Source organism: Oryzias melastigma, linkage group LG24, assembly GCF_002922805.2.
Source record: "Oryzias melastigma strain HK-1 linkage group LG24, ASM292280v2, whole genome shotgun sequence".
Lineage (NCBI taxonomy): Eukaryota > Metazoa > Chordata > Actinopteri > Beloniformes > Adrianichthyidae > Oryzias > Oryzias melastigma.
In genome coordinates, this window is record NC_050535.1 from 4,850,775 (window position 1) to 4,865,348 (window position 14,574).

General features: G+C 39.9%; 1 protein-coding gene across 2 annotated transcripts in view; it reads right to left on the reverse strand.

Annotated features, from left to right (window-relative positions):
* Positions 1-949: 949 nt before the first annotated feature.
* si:dkey-174m14.3 (uncharacterized protein LOC563117 homolog) overlaps positions 950-14,574 on the reverse strand; it is a 37,693-nt gene continuing 24,068 nt past the window's right edge. For both annotated transcript variants that reach the window (XM_024291206.2, XM_024291205.2), the window contains exons 5-7: positions 11,678-11,785; positions 9,577-9,657; positions 950-3,451 (exon numbers count right to left, since the gene is read on the reverse strand). In XM_024291206.2, the coding sequence (XP_024146974.1) occupies positions 2,051-3,451; positions 9,577-9,657; positions 11,678-11,785 (1,590 nt within the window). In that variant the 3' untranslated portion in view covers positions 950-2,050. The remainder of the gene's footprint in view (positions 3,452-9,576; positions 9,658-11,677; positions 11,786-14,574) is intronic.

Below are 14,574 nucleotides of genomic sequence, written 5' to 3' on the forward strand. Positions count from 1 at the left end.
AAAATAAATAGTAATAAAATAGCATTCTGATTTCTTAAAAAAAAGCCTGGGTCCAAAAAAAACAACAACTTCCTGTTATGCTTTTAAGTATATTTTATACACCAATTCTCACACTAAGAAAGCCAGTATATCATCTGGTTCCAGAGCTAATGGAGTCTTACTAGCTATTTCTGTTTCCACAGGATATCCATCACCAGGCAGCAATTTTACTTGGCCAGAAAAGTTTTTATTTTACAGAGAAAATTATTGTAAATAAAACTTTGATGTCAAGTTTGCTAAAAAAACAGCCTGGTTTTGAAGTAAAAAGTTATCTTGAATCTTCAGAGAATACTAGTGAGTCTTTGTGCATCTTACCTGTGTTTTTGTTGCTAAATTTGCTAACATAGTTAGTGTGAAAAAAGTATGGTGTGGGATTTTGCAAGGTTTTCACCATATTTTTCTAAAACAAAAAAACAAACAAACAAAAAAAATAGGGGACATCAAAGTAAAAAAAAAAAATCAAGTAAATTTTTTTTTTCTGGTTACTATCTGGTGTGCACCAGATACTATTTGTAGCTACAGTTAGTATCTCTAGCTACAGATGGTAACTGTAGCTGCAGTTACTATGTGTAGCTAGAGTTACTATCTGGTGCGCACCAGATACTATTTGTAACTACAGTTAGTATCCAGTGTGCACCAGTTACTATCTGCAGCTACAGTTGCTTTGAGAATGGCTCCAGAAGAGGATATAGACCTTGTAAACTTTCTGAAAACGGGATAGTTTTTGATGATGTCATCAAAAATGTTGTGGAAGATAAGGTAAGTAATATTACAGAGCGCACAAAGAGACATCAAAGAAAAAAAACTGAAGAAAAAAATGTTTTCTAAAAAAAAAAAAAATTCTGGTTATTATCTGGTGTGCACCAATTACTATCTGGTGTGGACCAGTTATTAACCAGAAACATTTTTCTTTTCACTTTATTTTTTTTATTTCATTGTCGCTTTAAGGGCTCCGTAGCTCATAGCATTGAATAATTTTGGTGTTTTTCTATAGAGTGACAACTTTTTGAAAAATTTATGAGCAGGAATAGTTTCACCTGAAGCTACAACTTGAATTATCATCCCCTTTTTCTGTCTGTCCTCCTTGAAACAAAAAAGTAATTAAATTTTAGTCATTAAGAAGTAAAAAAAAAAAGGAATCTAATTTTAACATCTAATTTTAAGCAAAACAGGACATTACCCAAACTGCCCCCGTCAGATTTTAGAATATTTTTTTAATTTCTTTAACTTAAAAAAAAGATATTTGTGTCATCTTTGAAAAAAAATGTTTTTTAGGAAAATAATTTAGATCTCCAAGATGCAAAAATAAACAAATTCCAAGATCTTTTCAGTATAGTTTGTGCTTTATTAGGTGAACAAAACCATCAAAATATATATAAACGTGCATCATCGTTAAAGAAACAGGGACACAGAGGCTCAGCTGGGTGTGGGAGTTCCAATCTGAGGTAGAATGGGAGGGTAAAGGAAAACCTCTCAGAGATACAGAAGAGCAAAAGATAGAGAAGCATTGACTGCTAAGACAGAAGTTTACAGCTTGGAACGTTCCATCACAACAAAACACACTCATCAATATCGTCAAATCCAGTAAACAGAAGAAAAAGAAAAGTTTGGAGATTCATTTGAATTTATCAACCCCTCATTCAATTTTCTGTAATGACTAAAACTAATCTGGAATCTATGGGGAAGGGTGTCTATAGGCTCTAATCTGAGTTTTTAAATATATTTGTATTTATGTACATTTTTTGTGATTACCAAGAAGACTTGCAGTTGTTTAAGATTGTTGATTACAGCTAAATACAAAATATATCACTCAATATTTGTTTAGTATATATTTGTACATTTTTGAGTTGATTGTTCCACAGGTTCCTCTCTGCCTCCCTAAACAAGCCATCGCAGTAAATCCTCATTATTAATCTGACTCCTGCTGCTCCCCGGGCTGCTTTCGTGCCAACAGGAGTCACCGCAGCCCTGTGTTCTGTCGGGTCAAAGCCAAAACCTGACGGAAGGCCCTTCAGTTCAGAAGTGTTCCGTAAAGCTGGGCTTTTGTCAGACTGTCCTTCCTGGTGAGTCCCAGAGTGCCAAACTTCTGCTTGTACGGTGATGGGGGGTTTGGGTTGGACGGTGACGAAGGACCCACTTGTGCAGGGAAGTCGTGCATCTCTGCTTGGTAGAGCTCTGCAGCCATCTCGAGCGACCTCTGATGGAGAGACTCCGTGGAGCTGTTGGGGCTGGGGTCTGCGTAATCGGTGCTCTGGCCCCCGGCTGCAACGTTGCCCTCGCGGTCTTTGGAGCTTCCTGAGTGGTAGAGGCTGTGCTCTGACCCTTGGCTGCCTTCCGCTTGATATAAGTGGGCTTGGCTGTGGGCCTGCCGCAGACCTGGGCTGCATTCGGGGCTGGCACCAACCCACACCGCATCCATGGCCCCCGCTGCTTGATGGTAGTAGTCTGCGCCCTCCTGGAAGCTGCTGTACAGCGGGCCCAGCCGGATCTTGGCGGGGCGGACGGAGAAGTGCTGCTCCGAGAAGCTGTACGGCGAGGCTCGGCCGGGGCTGCGGTAGCTGTGGGCGCTCAAGTCGTCAACGCTGAGCTGTCTCCATCGACCGATCAGCTCCTCCTCTTCTGGGGCCAACGTGCTGCCTCGCCGGCTGTCTCCATAGGCGACGCTCGGGGAGGAGGATGGAGGGAGCGGCTCGTAGGGCTCGCTGAAGCAGGAGGACATGGTGCGGCTGTAAACCGGCGAGCTGCCGTTCTGGTGGTGGCTCAGCTCAGTCTGCTGGAAAGGATGAGCGTTGGCAAAGCTTCCTGGACTGTCCCCATCCCAAGATGTGTCGCTGCCTCGCTCATAGTCCCCTGCATCCCTCCAGTCCATGTACAGGGAGTGATGCTGCGGGGAGGACGCTGCACTGCTGGGCGGACCATTCCCTTTGTCTTCAGAGGCCCCTCCACTGAAACTGGAATAGGAACTGGAGCCTCCACCCACCGTGGTGGGGAACTTAGCAAAATGCTCCTGGGAGTAGGTGGCTCTCATTCCCCCTGAATCGTCCTCTGGGGTGCTGTCGGTGGAGTTCTGGGGACCGTACAGCATCGTCCTCTGACCGTGAAGATCCATGCTGGGCCTCCTCTCCCTCTGACGGTCATCGGGACAGTACAGGGCTGTGTCACTACTATATAGGTCAGATTTGTAGGCTGCGCGGAGCCCCAGTCTATCCCCAGGACCCAATCTCTCCAAAATAAAAGCCTGTTCCTGGGCTGGAGGGCTTGGTGACCGGGAGGCTTGACTGCTGCTGCAGGCTTCATCTGGTTTCTCGAGCACTTTGGAGATGAGAGATCCTTGGACTGAGTCTGGGTAGCTGTGGCAGAGAGGAGACTCTTCCAGGTGCATGGATAATCGCTCCTGGAAGTCAGCAGGCAGCTAAATATTGGAGAAAAAAAAGAAGTTGTAAAGAATACGTGAGATGAATTCAAGAAAGTAAAAATACCACACATTTTACACAAAGGTTTTCACCATAAGTGCTTTAATGAATGGATGGTAAATTGTAGATTGGACACTTTACCCTTCATTGCACTATTGAACACTCCCCAGAGAGATTCTAACTAAAACCTGTCAGACTGTGAATGTTAAAGACTCCTTTCATCTGCAAAACAATTAAAAGTAGGGCACATCTCAAAGAGTTTAGGTTCATTTGTGTCCGGTTACAAGGTGCCAGTTTGATGAAATGTGTTCAAGTCCCATTAGTTGTCACACACTGAAACTTGTTTTCTGCATTTGACCCATCCGGGGTGTGTAGTGGCAAGAGTCTCGTGATACGATAAGTATCACAAACATATGTCATGATATGATACATATCACGATACTCATGACATGGTTGGATGCATATCGCGATACGCATGTCATGATAAGATACATATCACGATACACATGTCATTATATTATTCATATTGCGATACACATGTCATGATACGATACATATCGCGATACTCATGTATTGATGTGATACATATCACGACACACATGTCATTATATTATTCATATCGCGATACACATGTCATGATATTATTCATATTGCGATACACATGTCATGATACGATACATATCGCGATACTCATGTATTGATGTGATACATATCACTATATACATGTCATGATACGATACATATCACGATACTCATGTCATGATACGATACATATCACGATACACATGTCATTATATTATTCATATCGCGATACACATGTCATGATACGATACATATCACGATACTCATGTATTGATGTGATACATATCACTATATACATGTCATGATACGATACATATCACGATACTCATGTCATGATACGATACATATCGCGATACTCATGTATTGATGTGATACATATCACTGTATACATGTCATGATACGATACATATCCCGATACTCATGTCATGAAACGATACATATCACGATACTCATGTATTGATGTGATACATATCACTATATACATGTCATGATACGATACATATTGCGATACTCGTATTGATGTGATACATATCACGATATACATGTTATGATATGATTAATACCACAATACACATGTCATTATATTATTTATATCGCGATACACATGTCATGATACGATACATATCGCGATACTCATGTATTGATGTGATACATATCACAATATGCATGTCGTGATACGATACATATTGTGATACACATGTCATAATAGGGTACATATCCCAATACATAAGTCATGGTACAATATGCTAAAACAAGATGCAAAATTACATTTTTGCTTATAAATAATTTGTTAAATATTTTGTTGAGCATTTTAAACTGATAAATGTATAGCCAAATGAAGTATTGCGATATGTTATTGAATCAATATTTTCTGACAAAACCGTGTTTTTGATGACTTTAAAATGTTCTTGTGTCATTTTTATCATCATGGAGGGCTTGTATGAAGTTGTACTTCTAATTATTTCTTTATTCAAATTGTTGTGAGTCAGGAGCAGATGATTCCACTCTGATGGATCCACTCACAGACAACTAGATCCATGTTTTAGCTGGCATCCGGCTCCAAACTGTACAGGTGAACAACTCCAAAATCGCTCGCCATTTTTGTTGCATCGGTATATTAGGTTGAGAGAGCTAGCAAGAGAGCTTATAAAACAAAGATGCTCCATGCCGACTGACCCAATTTAGAAACAAATTTCCACACAATTTTCTTGATTTTGGCTAAAATGGCATAATTACAAGTATAAAAAAAAAACTGGTGATGCTGTTAAAACAGCTTAAAAACATGAGCAGAGTGGGTATTTAATGGGAAGTGTAAACCAAGGAGCTGGGTCCCATTTGATCTGACTTAAATGTGGATTTGAACCACAATCTTCAAGTTTTAGGATGGACACTCTACCATTAGGCCATTAAATTGATCAAACAGAGATTTCTAGATGCTTTCAGGGTTTTGAAACCTATAGCTGTAGCTTTACATCAATTGAACCCATTTTGATTACTTTACTTTAATTTTTTTTAGATGATAATAATAAAGAAATATTTGTCTTGGAATAGTAGCAAAAAACATTTACATCAGAGCTAGCAATCACATCTTCTGTCTAATATATTTATTTTTAAATCTTGTTTCCAATTTGAACCAATATTTATTCACAGAAACCTGCTTGGAGAGTTTGCTCTTAATTTCTGGCTCTCTTGAATTAAACGTGATCCAAACCGGCTGCAAGTGTTTCACAAGGTGAGCCAGAACTTCTGACTCGGTGTTTCTCAGTTTTCTGAAAACAAGTGATTCAACTATTTTTCTCACGTTGTCTTTATGCCGCATGGAAATGGAATTTTCCTCATCAGCTGCAGTATCCCCACAAATATGTCATTGATTTCCCCTGAACATGCGTTTCTGCATTTACCTGCCTGGAGAGCACAAATTGAGTTCACGACTGCTATATAAATATGTCCCTTTCTTTCGCTGGGAAACTCAATAAAGCGTGAGGACATACAGTTGCTTTGGAAGCAAAAAAAAAAAAAAGAAAAAAATCTATTTTGAGAATTTCTCAGAATAAAAGCTGCACCTCTCCATAGCAACCAGGAATAGTTTAGCTGCTGCTCATCATCACCAGGAATCTTGTCAGTTGTTGCCTATTAGCAACGAGAGTTAATTAAAACTAAAAGACGAGCAGATCATCGCATTCTTTTGAGGATTTTTTTTTTGTTTTTGCTGCTCTGAAAAGCAAGCTGAGTCACTTCATGGCTTCTGCGTGTTTGTTGTGCGGCAGAGCAAAAAGCCCTTCAGTGAAAGCGTGCTCCTCAAAAAAATGCTGCAGCACCGTTTGTCAATACACTTCTGATTAGCTTCCACCCACAGGAGCTGCAGATCCGTGAAAACACGAGGGGTGCATGCACAGATCCTCCACATGTTTAGGAGCACAAGTGATGCACTTTTTACCAAATGCATTTACTTTTTTCCATTCAACATTATAGATAACACCCAGAGAGGCGCGCTTTAACCTTGTGGACACTCGCCAGCTTGATTGTCCCGTGGACAAGGAGCGCGGCTGATGCTGCGGAAAGTGGAGCCAAGCTGCGTCCAGCGTTAAAACACTCATCAATACCCACATGAATCCTGTTCACAAGCGGCAGAGTATGATGAGGTTGCAGAGTTCTTCCCATCTGCATTTTGCCGCACGGTGGAGTTTTATCCTCACCGTCCTTCATATTGCTTCACAATGCGCCTTGAAGTCGTTTTCCTGCTGACTTGCACTTAACCATTGTCCCATAATTACATGATGACCAAACCCTGGTGCAGCGTGATTACTTGCTGGCTTAACAGCACTCTGTCTGGACTGTCAGGAGAGAGATCTACAGTCGTAAAGCCGAGAAAACAGAACGATTTTGGTGCAATCTGCTACAAACTTCCATTTAAATTATGAACAGTTTGTTCAAAATGTATATAACCTGCAACCTTTAACACTAAAAGAGCCATTTGGATAATATTACTACTCAAAACTCAGCGAAAGTCACAAAATCCCAACTCCACTTTTATAAAAAAAAAAAAAAAAACTAAATTTATGTTTTTGTGAGCCATTCCAATATATTTACAATAATTGAGTTATAACAGCTTTTTCTATTTGTTTCACTTTCAAAGTAGAGCAAACAAGTTCCTTTCAAAATAAAATACATCCTGTGTCAAATTATTCTCATTCCCAACTGGTCACATATTGGCATTTTGGATGTCCCTAACTCGTCGTTTTTAGACATCCTGGCTGTTAGGACGCGGTACTGGATGCAGACGCATCCGGTACCCAAACCTGTACCCTGACCCTAACCTGGTACCAGACGTGGTACCAAACCTGAACCAGTAGCAGACGCTAAACCAGGCGTGAACTGGGCCCCGATGCGGTACTGGAAGGGGTACAGGATGCGGACTGGTCGCAGCAACCTGTACCCTAACCCGGCACCAGATGCGGTACCGGACCCGAACTGGTATAAGACATGGTACCGGACCTGAACAGGTTCTAGACGCGGCACCGTATGCGGTACTCTGAGGGGTACCAGACCTGGCACAAAACGTGGTACAGGATGCGAACTGGTACCAGACTCTGTGCTGGGTGTGAAATAGGCCAGGACAAGGTACTAGATGGGGCACTGGACGTGGACTAGTCCTCGGTACGCGTCCGGTACCCCATCTGGTACTGGTTTGTGTACCGGATGGGGTTCTGGATGTGTACTGGTCCTCTGGACGTGTCCGGTACCCAAACCTGTACCCTGACACAAACCCGGCACCAGATGTGGTATCGGACCTGAACCAGTACCAGACGCGGAACCAGGCGTGAACTGGGCCCTGATGCGGTACTGGAAGGGGTACGGGATGCGGACTGGTCCCAGCGACACGTCCAGTACCTGTACCCTAACCCGCCACCAGACATGGTACTGGAGCTGAACTGGTACCAGACATGGTACCGGACCTGAACTGGTTCTAGACGCAGCACTGTATGCGGTACTGTAAGGGGTACCAGACCCGGCACAAAACGTGGTATAGGATGCGAACTGGTACCAGATTCGGTACTGGTAGTGAAATAGGCCAGGACAAGGTACTGGATGGGGCACTGGACGTGGACTGGTCCTCGGGACGTGTCCAGTACCCCATCCGGTTCGTGCCCTGGTAGTGGTTTGTGTACCGGATGGGGTTCTGGATGTGTAATGGTCCTCTGGATGCTTCCAGTACCCCGTCCAGTACACAAACCGGTACCAAACGAGGTACTGGGCCCAGATGCGGTACTGGATTCCCCATCCGGTACATGAACTGGTACCAGACTTAGAATCGGACGCGAACCAGACAGGGTACCACGCTCAGGACCCCATCCGGTACAGTGTCCGAGCCCGGTTCACACTTGGTACCGCGTCTGTTACCAATTCGTATATGGTACCGGGGGGTACCACATCCGGCACCAACCAGGCCCGGACTTAGTACTGGATGCGAACTGGTACTGGGTTAGCGGTGCGCTCCACGTCCTGACACTAGACTGGTTCTGGTTAGCAGCCCAGATGTTTGGGGACACGTCATTTAATGGGAACAGCCAGTATGTCAAAAAACAACAACTTGGGCCCAAAATGTGAATTCTTGACGCGGAGGAGCCCTTAACCAAACACTAATATCTTAAATTTAAGACATTTTTAAGGCCATACAAAAATTAAGACCAATTTCTGTCTCTTTTCCATGTAATACTCCAAATTTATTAATATACTCCCATTTTATGATCAAAACTGTAGCTTCATATCTTGCTTATAGTCGTCGTGCTTTTTTCCCCCACAATTTTTAAGACTCAGATGTCAAAAATCAAGACTTTTAAGGTATTATTTTCAAATGCATGAATTTAACGATTTTAAGACTTTTTAAGATCCTACAAGAACTGCTGCTGCAGAATTTTAGATTTGGCGCACCTTTATCCCCTTTCTCCTTTTCCTATCAAATATAAACACGATAAGTCTAATGTAAAATCAAAATTTTCAAATATTAGTTAAGCTTATTCTAATAATAAATCACTCTAACAATACTCTAACCATCATGTTATTTAAATATCTGACATATCAGTAAATATAAACAGCAAAACTTAAATAACTAAAACAGATTATTAATTATTATTTATTCAAAGCATTTTTCTTTATAGCCAAAGAGCCAAAAATAGACAGTGTATTTTTTTTTATTTAAAACACTAGTTAAGTGTATAGTCGTATTCTCTCAGAGAAACATTCATTATCCAACTGGCTTCCTGCTTTGATCCCTCCTGCAGTGACCTCCAGTTTCCATCACCCTGCCAAGTTTCTCCTCTTATCTTTTTCTGGCTCATAAAGGACAACATGACATTGTGGGACTAGCGTGACAGAAAAGCCTTCATCCAAACCAATACTCTCCCTTTCTCCAAAAAAAAAATAAAATAAAATAAATATTCTCCTTTTTTATTTACATCATACGCCCCGTAAAAGGTAAAGCATAAAACTCAAGAATTAAAGAGAATATTTCTGATGCAAGCCTGAAAAAAACAGAGTTTACCTCCGACAGCTGGGCGCCGTACAGAGACTTGTTGCACTGCAGCAACTGAGCCGCCAGGTTGCAATCCTTTCTGTACATGTCCTGCAGGGTTGCAAGAGAGACAAAAAGGGAAATAAATTATATTATTTATATTTTTATCCACCAACAACACTCCACAAATTTTTGATGTAACAATTGTTTAGAAATAATAAATTCAGCAGCTTCCAAATCAGAACTAAATCAGAAAAAATAAAGTTTTTAATCAGTAAAAATGCTAGCTTTATTGCTCAACAGCAAATTTACAAGAATGTGTTACATTATGATGTATTTATTATTAGTAATTTTGCTTTTTTATCTCAAGAGGACATGCAAACATAAGAATTTTTTATTCTTCAACTTAAGCGTTTGTTCTTCTGCAATGAGTCAATCTAGAAAGTCACAAACAGTTGCATTTTACTTTCTTGAAAAATGCAATTCAAATATTTCAATTTCTACTTTCAACCAATTTCTTTTTACAAAAACTTGCAAATGTCATGAACTGTTTGTAAGTTAATACTGAACTGGAATAATGTTCGTGTAAATGTTTTTGCTGAAAGTTTTTTGCTTTTTGCTGAAAATGCTGGCATAATTTACTTTAATTGCTAAAGGGATTTGCTGAAAATGCAAAAGCTATGTGCAAAATGTTAAATTTGCTAAAAGACTTGAAATTTTGTTAATGAACTATGAAAGAATGTTATAGTTGACCTAAATTTCTGAAAAATGTTCAGTAAAGTTGCTTAAAAATCCCCAATACATGCCAAAAAAATGTGTGTTTCTTAAATATGAGCTAAACTCCAAATTAGCCCCAAAAAAGTTAGCTTGTTGCTTAAATACTAGCTGAACTCCAAAGTAATCTAAAATTCTTAAGTTAATTAAACTAGTCAAATACGTTAGCCTGCTGCTAAAAACAGAAGCTAAACTTTAAATTAGCATTAAAAAACTTCAGTAGGTGCTAAATTAGCTATAAAAAAAAGCTATGACATTGCTAAAATACTAGCAAAACTCCAAAATAGCATAAAATTCTCCAGTAAACTAAATTAGTCAAATACGTTAGCCTGTTGCTAAAACAGAAGTTAAACTTTAAATTAGCATTAAAAAACCTCATCAAATTAGTCAAAAACTTTAGCTTGTTCCTATAATAGAAGCTAAACTCTAAATTAGCATTAAAAAACCTCATCAAATTAGTCAAAAACTTTAGCTTGTTCCTATAATAGAAGCTAAACTCCAAAATAGCATTAAAAACGTCAGTAGATACCAAATTAGCTAAAAAAAAAAATAGGACATTGCTAAAATACTAGCAAAACTCCAAAGTAGCATAAAATTACCCTGTAAACTAAATTAGTCAAAAACTTTAGCTTGCTGCTATAATAGAACCTAAAGTCTAAATTAGCATTAAAAAATGTCAGTAGATACCAAATTAGCTAAAAAAAAAGAAAAAAGAAGCTAGGACTTTGCTAAAATACTAGCAAAACTCCAAAATAGCATAAAATTCTCCAGTAAACTAAATTAGTCAAATACGTTAGCCTGTTGCTAAAACAGAAGCTAAACTCTAAATTAGCATTAGAAAACCTCATCAAATTAGTCAAAAACTTTAGCTTGTTCCTATAATAGAAGCTAAACTCCAAAATAGCATTAAAAACGTCAGTAGATACCAAATTAGCTAAAAAAATAAATAAAAAAAACGCTAGGACATTGCTAAAATACTAGCAAAACTATCAAAATAGCATAAAATTCCCCTGTAAACTAAATTAGTCAAAAACGTTAGCATGTTGCTAAAATAGAAGCTAAACTTTAAATTAGCCTATAAAAACCCGATAACAAATTAGCTAAAAATGTTAGCAGATTGCTAAAATTTCAGGTAAACTCACATTTTTTTGAAAATTACTAAAGTTGATGAAAATATAGAACCAGAATATATTTATTTATATATATATATAGATATATATATATAAACGTTTACACAATTAACAACTTGTAAACTTAAAAATTCATTATTCTATTAAAGTGTAGTTGTCATCTGTTCTTAGATAATATCATGATAAAAACAGCATTTGCTGAAATCTGAGGCCTGGTCTTAGCTCACATTGTCCTCTTGCAGCTTCTCGATGGTGAGCTTCGCCTCCATCAGGTGGTTGTTGAGAACGATGATCTCTCTGCTCAGAGCTCGTTTTTCATCGTCGTGATGCTGCGACTGACAAAAAAAAAAGAACCACTTCACTCACGATCCAGTCCGATCCTAACATGTTTACAGCTTCTACAAAAGGACTAAAATACTTCCTGTCTGATTCTATGACCATACGGAGACACATATGGTCTCTTATTGTTTCTGCGGCGAGCGTCAGTTGTCTAAAGAAACGTCTGCGTGTGTGGTTGTGTATGTTAGGTTTGCAGAAAGGTGCGATCACTAACTTCACTCTTAGCACCTTTTCTGCCAGAGAAAAACTCACAGACAGTCTTTTGTTTGTATTATTCCTGTATTTTCATTTCAGTTTGTGTGCCAGGATGAGCGGCATTATTTTTTTGGACATTTTTAAAATAATTCACATAAACTCCACCTTGGTCACGCAAGAGGTTTAGTTAAATAAACTTGTTTTTCACTGAAAAGTGATATTATGCTGTATTTTTAGTTGATTTTAAAAGAAATACTAATTATTGTCCCAAACTGTGCTGTGAGAAACCCAAAATTCAGGAGACAGATTTGAGAACAGAGACTTAGTGAACAAAGAAATAGACGCCACATGGATGTAAGTAATGCTCTACACTTGCACAGGTGCTGCTGGTTTTTGGGTTGTCCAGGCCCATGCTTGGATGTAGAAAGGTGTGGCAGTCTTGACAATGGAGCGTACCATTATTGTACTTGGGGTAAGTATATTGAAGTATTCGAAAAGGATAATGTAGGAGATACAAAGTGCTCATAAAAGGCATGTAGGGTGGCCAACCAGGTTACACTATCACTGTCTAATTTTGCGCAAAGTGCGCACTTATCACTTGAACAGCAATAACGAGTTTCTTGCACAGTTCTTAGGGTTCGGTATGGAGAGAAAATAGTATCACCCCAATTTGTTTGTGAGTTAACCCATAAAATACATTTTGTACATTAGTACAAAAATTCTGAAATTCAAGAAAATACAATTTACACATGCACAACTTAAAATTACAACAGCTTGAAACTAACTGCACGCACAAATCTTTCAAAATTACGCACAAATCGCTTGCTACGCGCACACAAAATTACATTTACCAACAAATCTAATGTGAGACTCTTTTCATGTCTCCAAGATTCATCCGTAAGTGATGTATTTAAATGCTGCTAGAATGCTGGGTTATAAAACGTTTCTTTTCAACCACTTTGAACTTAGATTGTGAATTTTATCTGATAAACTTGACATTTCTCCAGTTTTTTAAACATAAATATAGGGCTACTCTGTCCACTCTCTGGGTGTTTAGGAGGACTTCACGCCACAGGCTTACGGAAGAGCTCCGTGGCGAAGGGAGCTATGAAAATGCTGAGTGTTTTAAAAACACATACTTAGACTTTTTTAAACATCTGTTTAATCCCTTCCGCTATCTTTGGGGTCCAGATGACTCCACCCACATGATTGATATGTGATTCCTTCCATTAAAAATGTGGACAGAGGTGGACAGAATTTTATGTCTGCCATGAACATGAGTAAAACTCAAAAATCAATGACAAAAAAAGTTCAGTGCACTGTCTTGTGGGGTCCAGATGACCCCACTCTTATCTAAACAAGCCAAGTAGAGCTGAAGGGTTTCCGAAAGCATGTACAAATCAGGTTAATACTATTTTCTCTCCATACTTCAGGGAGAGTTGACAATCCCTGCTACACGCCTACGTCTTACCTTTACCCCTTACCTGTTGCCCACGGCAACCCCATAAATAAAAACGCGCACAATCTTAATATTCTGCGTTGGCCACTTGGACAGAATTGCCCATTTTTTTTCGTCCACAGACAGCCTGTATCCACCCATAAGGGCAGTTATGACAACTACATGAGAAGCACAAAGATGGCAAACCAGACAACACATTCTCATCTCCAAGTCATTGCATATTAACGTTTAGTTAAGGATTCCTTCGCGTCTCTTTGACGTTTTGAGTGTCCCCAACTCCCTAACTAAAATCAAGGGTCCACAACCCTCGGTACCGGACGTGGACTGGTTCCTGGTTAGGGTATGTTTCGTCCCCTATGGGTAAGCCTAGCTCAGGTCTATACAAAAGAGGACAATAACAAAAACTGGACACCAACAAGAATAAAAGGAACGGTTTATTAAATAAAGGAAATCCTGTGTCATAAAATGAACGAACAAAATCAAATAATTAGTTGCTGGTTCAAACAAAAAGACAAACCAAAAGGGAGTTGGAACCTTAGCCAAAACTAAAATAAGTCATGGAGACTTCTGACTCAGCCATGTCGACCGTCGGAGTCAGCAGCTGCCTGAACAAAGCTACCTAAGGAAGCAAATAAACAAAGCCCGCAAATCAAGACTATAAGGTCCAGTGGCAAACTAAAATAACAAAACCCAGCAGTATAAGACGACTGAGGAAAAAAGAACAAAACGACCAGCACAACTCAAAGTAAATCCCAACACACGGACTGCTGCTCTGCTCCTTGCCTGGCTGGGTGAGGCCTCCTCTGCTTTAAGTACCTGGTAGGTTCTAATTAAGATCTTGATTTTACAAACAGCCAGAATGTCAAACAACAACCAGTTGGGGACACCCAACTTGTCTGCACCGGACGCGGTACTAGACCCAAACTGGTGCCAGACATGAACCAGTACCGGGTTATTGTAAGGGTAGCGGTACTGGGTTAGGGTACTGGTGCGCTTCGCCTACTAGACCAGTTGAGGCCCAGAGGAGGAGGTAATGGTTATTGACGCGGCGCGGTGCCCCCCGAGCTGCGTAGGGCCGCTGTTGCCTCATCCGTCCCCGGCTGTATCTCACCTGCGTCCAGCCTTCTTCTG